At 47.4% G+C, this 11493-nt stretch overlaps 1 protein-coding gene across 2 annotated transcripts; it reads right to left on the minus strand.

Moving 5' to 3' along the window:
- Positions 1-579: 579 nt before the first annotated feature.
- ZSCAN5B (zinc finger and SCAN domain containing 5B) lies at positions 580-8665 on the minus strand. 2 transcript variants are annotated; one of them, XM_004061508.4, is made up of 5 exons: positions 8616-8665; positions 3561-4071; positions 2742-2945; positions 1731-1881; positions 580-1469 (listed from the first exon to the last, which is right to left on the minus strand). In XM_004061508.4, exons 2-5 carry the CDS (start codon positions 3942-3944, stop codon positions 721-723), a joined length of 1488 nt encoding a protein of 495 aa, XP_004061556.3. In that variant the 5' UTR covers positions 3945-4071; positions 8616-8665; the 3' UTR covers positions 580-720. The 2 variants fall into 2 exon arrangements, with proteins under 2 accessions (XP_004061556.3, XP_018870490.3); XM_019014945.3 differs by having other exon boundaries at positions 581-1472; positions 8616-8664.
- Between the last annotated feature and the right edge of the window lie 2828 nt (positions 8666-11493).

The following is an 11493-nucleotide window of genomic DNA, read 5'->3' on the forward strand; positions in this document are numbered from 1 at the left end:
GTAGAGATGGGGGTCTCACTGTTACCCAGGCTGGTCTCGAACCCCTGGCCTTAAGTGATCTTCCTGCCTCAGCCTCCCAATGTGTTGGGATTACAAGCATTAGCCACTAGGCCCAGCCTTACTTCTAATTTTTATTCTTATTTTTAATACATCTCCTTTTGTTTAAGGATATATACCAAGTGCCTAGAATATCAGCTGATAAGTGTTCCATAAATGTCTGTGGAATATTTGTTAGACTTTATTATTATTTTTTGTTATTTTTAAAAGTTATTTATTTATTTTATAGAGACAAGGTCTCACTCGCTTGAGCCCAGGTTGGTCTTGAACTTTTTCTTTACTTATTTTTGGGGTGGAGTCTCACTGTGTTGCCCAGGCTGGACTTAAACTCCTGGACTCAAGCAAACCTCCTGCCTCAGCCTCCCCAGTAGACGGGATTACACATGCGTGCCACTGTGCTCAGTTTTTTTCTTATGAGATATTGGAAAATGATGAGACTTTGCTCATTGGAAGAGAAATAGCAACAGACACTAAAATAAATCTGTAAGAAAGCAACAGACATAATCAAACAGAAAACAAAACTCATGGGGGAGGATAAATATTTACTCAAACATCCGGGCAATTCCTACCAAGTGCTTTAAGTGTATATGTCATCTGGTAACATTGGAGAAAAACCATCATTCACTGTCTCTTTGGGTGGAGGATGTGGACCTGACTCTGGAATCACTGGGAGGTGGTTTCCCGGTGTGTTTTCAGGTGACGCTTGAATGTCCCCAGCTGACGGAAGGCCTTTTGACAGGTGGCACATTTGTAGGGCTTCTCTCCGGAGTGGGTGCGCTGGTGAACGTTCAGGTTCCCCTTGTGGCTGAAAACTTTGCTGCAGTATTTACATTTGAACGGCCTCTCCCCGGTGTGGATCCTCTTGTGGCCCTGTAAGGTGGACTCGTGGGCGAACCGCTTTTGGCAGACGTCACACACGTAGGGCCTCTCGCCAGTGTGGACTCGCTGGTGAACTCGGAGGTCTGAAGGCTGCAAGAAGCGCTTCAGACAGAGATCACACTGAAAGGGTCTGTCTCCTGTGTGTGACCTCCTGTGGATGCTTAGCTGGGAAAAATACTTAAATGATTTATTGCACACGTCACATGCAAAGGGCGGCAGGGCCTTGGCTTCTTGGCCATCTGGGTGACTGACCAGGCCCACAGGGCCTGGGGAATGAACTGGATTGATCTCAGCTTGTCCCGGGGATTCTCTGTTGCCCACAGGTGTGGCTTCTCCTTGAGGCTCTTCTTGGGAAATGGAGGAGGCATCTGGTTTGCTTCTTTTGGGACTGCTCAGATTCAGAGCGTCTCCTCTGTTCCCGCTGTGAGTCGAAGCTTCTCTCTCCACAACACAGGCAGAAGGTGTGTCAGCATCCACATTTTCCACAGAGGCTCTTTTCTGGGGTTCCTTCCCCTCCTTTGCTCTCACCAGATCTGCTGGAAGAAGGGATTCCACACACAACAGTTAATAAAGCCGATTTTCAATACACCAAACTCATTGCAACCAAACACTGACCTTGGCTGAGAACTTCCCCTCAACCTCAAGCCTAAGACATTGGACTGTAGGTCTCAGGAAAGTGGAGGAGAGATTTTGGCAGCTGATCGCCAGCCCCAGGGGATGGTAATGCTGGGCCCCCAGCCCCGCACCCCAGAACAGAGGGACTAACCCCTGTGGATCCAAGTCTTCATACTCACTGGGACTCTTTGGAAGCTGAGGCTCTGGGGATGTCAGTCCTGGGTTCTCTTCCCTGTTTTCCTTCAGATCCTTCTCCAAGGTCTGCTTGGGTCTCGGAGACTTTGGGTCACCTGTTACGTCAATACTCTTGTGTAGCAGAAAGTCCTCTCCCTGAAGAGGAAAAACCAAGAGCAATGACTGCCGTGTCTATACTGGTGGAAGTAGGGACATGTCTGCCCCCTCCTGACTGGACACACCAGACTTCCCATGGACCACCCCATCACCCCAAGTAAACATCACCACCTCATTTCTGCGTCTGTCCCTAATCTGCACCCTCCATATTCTAAATCAGCTCCTTTGCCTGGCGGTTTTCGCTGTTTGGTTCTCTGAGAATATTTCTCCCCGCCGTGCCAATGTCTCCCTGCCCCTGACGCTGGAAGGAGCATGACTCTAGGTGGAGGCCCCTAACCCCTGGCACCATTGGCATTGGGGCTGCATCACCCTCCTGGAGGGGGCGCTCCTGTGCAGAGCAGAGACCCCGCCTCCACCCTCTAGATGCTATTAACACCCCAGCACCCCTGAGAATGCCAAACAAAAATGTCCTCAGACATTGCCAAATGTGTCCTTAAAGGCAAAATCACCAGTTGAGAAACACTCCTCAAATTAAGAAATCAACAGTCTGAGAAAGTGGGTTCCTTGCTGAATGACTTCATGAAATGTCTTTGCGGAAACTGGATGGGGAAGGGACCTTCAGTTCATTCGTCTGTGCCAACTGCCTCCCTCACTTCACTGAGACCATTTCTTACCTCCCCCCACCCTAAATGCTAAAAGCTCTCATGGTGAAGAGAAAAGTAGATGAGGCTTCCCTCTCTGTGATGGCTCAGGAATGAATGTTTGGGGATGTATCATGTCCATGGGGAATGGCTCTAATCTTGTCCTGTGCCAAATCTCTCAATCAGTCCAGCGGCCACACGATTTCCTCCTGTTCCTTCTCCCACCTCTGCCCAGACACCAAGGCCTCACACACTCACCTGCCTCCTGGACAATGCAGGGACCCTGGGCAGGATCTGCTGCTCTCGGCGGGCCTGGCCTTTCCCCGGACACATCTGGTTCACAGAGGAGGCCCACTGGCTGGACACGTCTCTCGGATCATCTCTGACACTGACGGGGGCTTCAGCCATCTCGACATCTGAGTTCAGCATAAGATATTCTTTGCCGAACAAGTTGACTACAGACTGTAGAGAGAAAAAAGACAATCAGACACTATGAGAACCTGAAAGTAGCTCTCATATTTCCTGGGTCCTGCCATAATGCTCAAATTTTACTGTAATTAATGTTCAAATCTACCTTCCTGATGCAGAATCAGCTCTGTGGACACAGCAATCTATCTGAATATTTTTCTTCGCTACATAAGTACATAAATATGAGTCATTTAGATGAAAGGGTCTCTAACCAAAGAGAAGACAAGGAGAAATATTCTGGGTGAATCCAACTCAATTGGCCAATGGCAGCTCACCTTGTGTTAGAACTTAGGGGCTCATTTGGGGACCTGGAGGCAGATCCCTGCATCTGATACCAACCACTTTCCCTGCCTCAGGATGGGACTTCTGGGCCCCCCTTCAGTTCACTCTAATGCCTCCTTCCCTACGTTCCATCAGGCCTAATATTTTACCAATGTCTTTCTTTCAGGTTGGCCTCACACAGTGTGTGGGTTCCTGTATCCCCTCTGCCTGTCCATCTCCTAGGTCAGGTATTTGCAATATTAGCTGTGCTGATATTTGAGACTGGAGAATTCTTTGGCCCCCATCCCAGCTCCCCTTCCCTGCACCAATCACGAGGTTCCCACTCACCCATTTCTTGGGTCTTCTGTTATTTCGTAGCAGGTCCTCCAGGTCTTTGCAGCTCTGCACACCGTTCACCTTGACTAAGACCTGGAGCTCCTGGGGCATGGAGATCATGAACTGCTCCATCACCAGCATGTCCAGGATCTGCTCTTTGGTGTGGAGGTCGGGCCTCAGCCACATATGGCACAGCTCAGTGAGTTTCCTCAGAGCCTGGAGGGGGTCCGACTCCTCTGGGCAGCTGAACATCCTGAAGTTCATGTGCCAAGTCTCAGGGTTCCTGTCGTGATTTCCAAGTTGAGTTCCTGGGGACACCACAGACCGTGGAGTCTCTGACCCAGGGCTGTTGCAGGGTCCTCCCTGAACCCATGAGAGTGTCCAATTTGCAGCCATAACTACTGGAGAATATTTCAATCAGCCTCTGAGCAAGCTCTTCCAATAGCCAGTATCAAATTGAGACCTATTTACACAGGCTGCCCCTGTTTCTTCTCAGTAATATATTCACAGTTTGTTCAGAAGTCTGCAGGACAAAAGCACCAGCCCGATTATTTTAACTTTCTACTCCACACACCCCTCCCTTCCAAATCCCTCATCCCAATCCTGGACCCCACTTGTCCGTGGGCATTGGACTCAGCACTGTGGAAATGAATCCACTCTGTTCTTCTCTGACTACATGTTCTGGGGTAAAATCTGAATGCTCCCCTGGATTCTGATCTCTAGGGGATCATTGTGCAGAGGTGGAACTGGTTTTCCTTTCAACTGGAACAACACTGCTCTTGACTGTAAATTAAATCGGATATGTATGTGAAGCTCCTAGAATCTGATGTAATAATAATGTCAGTTCTTTATGTTTTCCCATCAAGACAAGATCCAAGGCAAAGCCCTTAGTCATAATTATGTAAAAAGCTAGAGAAAAATATTAATAGTTACAACCTACGATTGTCCCCAACACATTTTTCCTGTTAACCCCAGGATATTTATTTGCTGCAGGGAAGAGGTGTCACTAAAAAATCCTATGAGAGGCCGGGCGCGGTGGCTCAGGCCTGTAATCCCAGCACTTTGGGAGGCCGAGGCGGGTGGATCATGAGGTCAGGAGATCGAGACCATCCTGGCTAACACGGTGAAACCCCGTCTCTACTAAAAGTACAAAAAATTAGCTGGGCATGGTGGCGGGCGTCTGTAGTCCCAGCTAGTCGGGAGGCTGAGGCAGGAGAATGGTGTGAACCCGGGAGGCGGAGCTTGCAGTGAGATCGTGCCACTGCACTCCAGCCTGGGTGACAGAGTGAGACTCCATCTCAAAAAAAAAAAAAAATCCTATGAGAATTAAGCTCCTGCACAGATATGTGGTTGTTTCGGTAAAACACACATTTATGAAATTCATCACTTTTACTAAGAACATGCGCTATGTTGTGCAACCATCACCACTTTCTAATTCCAGAATCACTGCATCACCCCAAAAGAGAACGCCATCCCCATCAGGAATTACCTCCTGCCCCACCCCCCCCAGCCCCTGGCCATCACTAATCTGCTTATTGTCTCTGGGAGTTTCTCTGTTCCTTATCTCATTCCATAAAATGGATTAAAGTCTTATGAAATTTCCAGGTAGTGGGATCATACCATAGAGAGGTTTTTTCTTTTTTCTTTTTGAGACAGGGTCTTGCTCTGTCATCCAGGCTGGAGGGAAATTTGCAGTCATGGTTCCCTCAGCCTCAACCTCCTGGGCTCCAGTGATTCTCCCACCTCAGCTTCCCAAGCAGCTGGGACTACAAGTGCATCACCACGCCTGGCTAATTTTTGTAGGTTATTTTTGTAATAGAGATGGGGTTTTGCCATGTTGCCCAGGCTGGTCTCAAACTCTGGGCTCAAGCGATGCGCTTGCTTTGGCCTCCCAAAATTCGGGGATTACAGGCGTGATTGCATTGCAGCTGGCCTACATTTTTTAAAAATTTTATTTTTTTATTTATGTTTTTTGAGGTGGAGTTTCGCACTGTTGCCCAGGCTGGAGTGCAGTGGTGCAATCTCAGCTCACTGCAACCTCTGCTGTCCAGGTTCATATGGCTCTCCTTCTTCAGCCTAAGTAGCTGGGATTACAGGCCCCCGCCCAGCTAATTTTTATATTTTTAGTACAGACAGGGTTTCACCATGTTGAACGGGCTGGTCTCAAACTCTTGACCTCGGGTGACATGCCTCGGCCTCCCAAAGTGCTGGGATTATAGGCATGAGCCATCGCGTACAGCCCAATTTTTTTTTCTTTTTAAATTTGGTTCTAAACGTAGCTTCAAAAGGCAAAAGCCACTGTATGGTACTCTCCAGGCATCAATTATCACCCAAGTTCAACAGCTATGAGAACACAGCCCTGCTTTCCTAGACACAGGTGGGGGAAGCAACCTGAAGGTCTGCAGAAGGGAGAAAAAACTGGCAGGAGGGTCTCAGGAAAGGTCACTGGAAGCCTGGAGGATGAGTACCCACACTTCCTGGAAGGACTCTGAGCAAGTGCAGAACAGAGAGACAGCCAGGGAGACAATCGGCAGAGGCGGGAGACAACCCAGAGGAGGAGACAATATTTACACACCACACATCTCAGGGGGCTCCTGTGCAAAACACAAGCAACTCAAACTCCTCCAGAGCGAGAAAACAACCCACTAGAAGGGCTTAAGGCGCCTGTGTGGACACCTCAGATGAAGACATGTGAATGGCCGGCAGGTCTAGGAAAAGGTGCTCGTCATCACTCATCATCAGGGACATGCAAATCCAAACCCACAAGGCACCCCTCACGCCTGCTAGAGTGGCTGTTCCCAAAAAGACACATGGAACGAGTGTTGGTGAGGATCTGGGGGAAAGGGGTCCTCTGCGCCCTGTGCTGGGATGTAAATTAGAGCAGCCGATATGGGAGACAGTAGAGAAGCTCCTCAGAAAATTGAAAGTCCAACAACTGCATGATCTGGCAATCCCGCTCCGGGGCAGGTACACAGAGGAAAGGAAATCAGGACGTGGACTCCAAAACAGTGAAACTCTGCAGTGACAGACGGCGGGAAGGTGGAAAAACTACCTACTGGGTACTATCCTCATATCCTGGGTGACAGGTTCAGTGATACTCAAAACCTCAGCATCACTCAGTACACTCATGTAACAAATCTGCACAGGCACCCACCAAACCTAAAATAAAAGTGGAATTTTTTTTAAGTTATCTATTTTTGTTTTTAAACTTGCAGCAGTGTCTTGCTCTGTCACCCAGGCTGGAATGCAGTGGTGCATCCTGGCTTGCTGCAGCCTTGACTTCTTGGGTCCAAGTGATCCTCCTGCCTCTGCTTCCCAAAATTCTGGGATTACGTGTGAGCCACTATACCTGGCCTACTTAAAATTATTTTTATTTTTATTTCGTTTTATTGATTTATTTTTTGAGACAGAATCTCGCTCTATCCCCCAGGCTGCAGTGCAGTGGCCGATCTGGGCTCACTGCCACCTCTGCCTCCCGGGTCCAAGCGATTCTCCTGCCTCAGCCTCCCGAGTAGCTGGGATTATAGGCGTGAGCCACCCCTCTCGGCTAAATTTTGTATTTTTAGTAGAGACGGGGGTCTCGCCATGTTGGCCAGGCTGGTCTCAAACTCCTGAACTCAAGTGATCCCTATGCCTCGGCCTCCCAAAGTGCTGGGATTACAGGTGTGAGCCACCGCACCCGGCCATTAAAACTTTTTTTTTTAAAAAAAGAAATAACGTTAAATAGGTCTACTGCACAGCATGGTGACTATAGTTCACAGCAATGTACTGTATACTTGGAAATTGCTAAGGGAGTCGATTTCAAGTGTTGTCCAAAAATGATAAGACAGTGAGGTAGAGCCTATGGCAGTTTGCTCGATTTAGCCGTTGCACAATGCGTACACACCTTGACACACTATGCTGTGCACCGGACATATACACCATTATATATTTATATTTCTCAATTTGAAAGTAAATTAGGCCTGGTGCGATGGCTCACTCCTGTCACCCCAGTGCTCTGGGAGGCAGAGGTGGCAGGATCACTTCAGCCCAGCAGTGAACCGTGATTGTGCCACTGTGCTCCAGCCTGGGAGACACATCCAGCGGCCATCTCGTTTTGTTTATTTATTAAGTAAATCGATACATTTTTAAAAAGCATACAGATATGAGAAAGAAAAGGCAGCCTGAAATTCTGGGAATTAAAGAGGTTTTCCCGCCAGGTTCCCTAAGCGCCCCTGCTCAGGAAGCGGAGATCGAGGCTGAGGCGGGCAGATTGCTTGAGCCGAGGAGTTCGAGACCAGACTGGGCAAAGCAGCGAGACCACGTCTCTATAGTAAATAAAAAAATGCACTCGGGCGGTGTGGTGGTGTGCTCCTGCAGTCCCAGCTAGGCGGAGGCCGAGGAGGGCACATAGCTTGAGCCTGGGAGTTCCAGGCCAGCCTGGGAAATGAGCGAGACCCCGTCTCTGAAAAATAAAATAAAACAAAACCTAACCATGATGAGAAAGTTAACATTATTGCTTTATTTTTCTCCTTTTTTTTTTTTGAGACGGAGTTTTGCTTTGTTACCCAGGCTGGAGTGCAATGGCCCCACCTCGGCTCACTGCAACCTCTGCCTCCTGGGTTCAAACGACTCTCCTGACTCAGTCCCCTGAATAGCGGGTATTACCCTAACCTCTGCCTCCTGGGTTCAAACGACTCTCCTGACTCAGTCTCCTGAATAGCGGGTATTACGGGCGCCCGCCACCACGCCCGGCTAATTTTTGTATTTTTGTTAGAGTCGGGGTTTCACCATGTTGGTCAGACTGGTCTTGAACTCCTGATCCCGTGATCTGCCCACCTCGGCCTCCAGAGTAGCTGGGATTACAGGCGTGCGCCACTGGGCCCGACCGAGAAAGCTAATATTATTCCTAGTTTACAGAAGCACTTCATCGCCAGTCAGAGTTAATCATGGGGTGCAAAGGAGACCCGCTGCCTTCACAAAGTCTCCGAGAAAATAAATGCATGAGAAAACAAACCCAAACTTTCTGAAACCAACCCCCCGCATGCCAGCTCCGAAACCCCACAGCCATCCCCGCTGGACACTTACCTCCTTCCCGGCTTCTGCCTCCGACCTTCTCGGTCTGGGATGCGCTCTCCAACTGGCCTGGAGCTGAACTGCGTCTATTTATGGAGAAGAAGGACTCCAGGCCCCGTTTCCGGTTCCCTGCGCCGCCCAGTGATTGGTTTAGGGCCATAGAGTCCATTTTACGTAATCGGCGTTGATTACATTTCCCACTGAAACCCCACCCACAGGAAATTAATGTATTAAACATGCCTACTGTGCAAATAATATAGGTTTTCCCGCTCTACTGAGTTATCATATTGCTGAAGTATTTGGAGGCCTCAGAAAATATAGATCTGCAAGTTTTAACCACTTTGGGTCCCCTCATGCCACAGACAGTAATATCCTAACAAGTAAAGGACGTGTTAAGAGCTGGTTGTCTTCGCTTATTAAAACAAAACGGAAAAAGAAAAAAAAAAGAAAAATTCAAAATAGAGTTGGTTGATTAATATCAAACCAGTGATTTAATCTCATTTTTAATCTCATTTGAGCGAAGCTTTCACACGCGAATTCCAAGATATTGAAAATTGTGGACACTCATTGTTGATATGTAATGAATGTTTGTGATAATTTTTTACTTTTTTCTTTTTTTCAAAATCTTGGAATTGGCATGTGAAAGCTTTGTTCAAACTAAACTAAATCACTGATTTGATATCAGCCTTATATAAAAGCAGTGGGAACCAGAGAAAGGCACATGGTCCCCACTCTGCACTCATTCCAGGACAGTGCCAGGGTGGTTTATAGATACACGGAGGGTCCTACGGGGTTCCCTAGTTCTCAGCCCCCTCAGTTAGGGCTCTCAAGCACGAAAAGCCTTAACGGTGGGTGTGAATCTTACTGTGGATCATGGAGTCAATGTGGAATGATAATTAAGTGCTAGGCAGGATTAGATTACAATTTGGGAGGTTCACACCATCAATTGGATGATACTAATCCATTCAAGTAGTGACTCATTCATTTTAATTTCAGAGGAAACCTTCTCGTCTAACCTTTAGGATAAATTGAAGGGCTCTTAATTTTACACTGATTCTGGTTTAAATCCTCGGAAAATCTTAAGCCGCTTAACTCCGGGAACTTCAAACTTCTTGTGACTAGAACCTTCCTGATGTGTTGTTTTGAAGATGCAATAAGACTGGGTCAATAAAGTGCTCGATACAAGGTCATTTTGCCAAACAGTTGTGACAATTATTTTCTGGTGCATTTTCTCATACTTTGTGATATTTTCCCTTCTTAACCACTGAGGTGTTGACAATGGGTTGGAGTTAAGAATGGAATTAATGGCCGGGCGCGGAGGCTCACGCCTGTAATCCCAGCACTTTGGGAGGCCAAGACGGGCGGATCACGAGGTCAGGAGATCGAGACCACCCTGGCTAACACGGTGAAACCCCGTCTCTACGAAAAATACAAAAAAGTAGCCAGGCGTGGTGGCGGGTGCCTGCAGTCCCAGCTACTTGGGAGGCTGAGGCAGGAGAATGGCGTGAACCCGGGAGGCGAAACTTGCAGTGAGCGGAGATCACACCACTGCACTCCAGCCTGGGCAACAGAGCGAGACTGCGTCTCAAAAAAAAAAAAAAAAAAAGGGAATTATTCACTGGAATTAACTGGGAGCTGCCTAAACCACCATCTTCCTATCTGCTTCCCCCGAATCCTCCCCTCCGGAAACTCACAGTGTATTTCTGTGAAGTACGTTGTTGGTATTTTGGTAGGGATCGCATCGAATCTGTAGATGTCTATTAATAGTATGGTCTTTTTCACAATGTTGATTCTTCCCCCCCATGAACATGTCTTCCCATTTTCTGGGGTCCGCTTTAATATTTTTCATTAGTGTTTAATAGTTTTCCTTGTGGAAATCTTTCACCTCCTTAGTTAAATTTACTTCCAGGGTTTTGGGGTGTCTTTTGCTCTTGTAAATGAGATTGTTTTCTTGATTTTTTTCTTGCCACTAGTTCGTTGTTGGTGTATAAAAACACTACTGATTTTTGCATATCGACTTAGTATCTGGCCACCTTACTGAACTGGTTTATCAATTCTAAGAGTTTTACTGGTGGAGGTTTCAGGGGTTCTTATAGATGACATCATGTTGTTGGCAAAGAGAGACAATTCGACTTCCTCCTTCTGAATTTGGATGCCCTTTGTTCCTTGCTCTGGTTGAGACTTTCCCGACACATTATTATTAACGAAGGTCACCAGGCTGAAGTTTGGAAACAGGAATACATTGTGATGCAATCGCCAGGACCAAGCTAGTTAACATCTCCCTCAACTCACATAGATACCATGTTCTTTCCTTCTTCTTATTTGTTTAATTCTCAGTTATTGGGCTCAAGCAATCCTGCTTCAGCCTCCCTAGCAGCTAAGACTACAGGCACGAGCCACATCTGGCTTTCTTTTGATATCTTTTTTTTTTTTTTCTTTTTGAGATGGAGTCTCATTCCATCACCCAGGCTGGAGTTGCAGTGGCGCGATCTTGGCTCACTGCAACCTCTGGCAGGAGGATTGCTTGACCCAGGAATTAAGGACATAAATAGATAATGAAAAGAAAATAGTCACTATGTGAGTTGACGAATACATTAATTAGCTTGATTGTAGTGATAATTACACCATGAATAGGGATATGTAAACACCAGCATGGTGACCTTAGTCACCAAGGACGGATAGAGGCCAGGAATTGGAGAGCAGCCTGGGCAACATAGCGATACCCCCATCTTTACAAAAAATCTTTGTTAATTAGCCCAGTGTGGTGGTGCTTCCCTGTAACTCCAGATACTCAGGAGGCTGGAGCAGGAGGCTCTCTTGAGCCCAGGGGTTCAAGGCTGCAGTGAGCTATGAGTTTTCCATTGCACCCAGCCAAGGTGACACAGTGAGA

The sequence above is a fragment of the Gorilla gorilla genome, chromosome 20 (assembly GCF_029281585.2).
Source record: "Gorilla gorilla gorilla isolate KB3781 chromosome 20, NHGRI_mGorGor1-v2.1_pri, whole genome shotgun sequence".
NCBI lineage: Eukaryota > Metazoa > Chordata > Mammalia > Primates > Hominidae > Gorilla > Gorilla gorilla.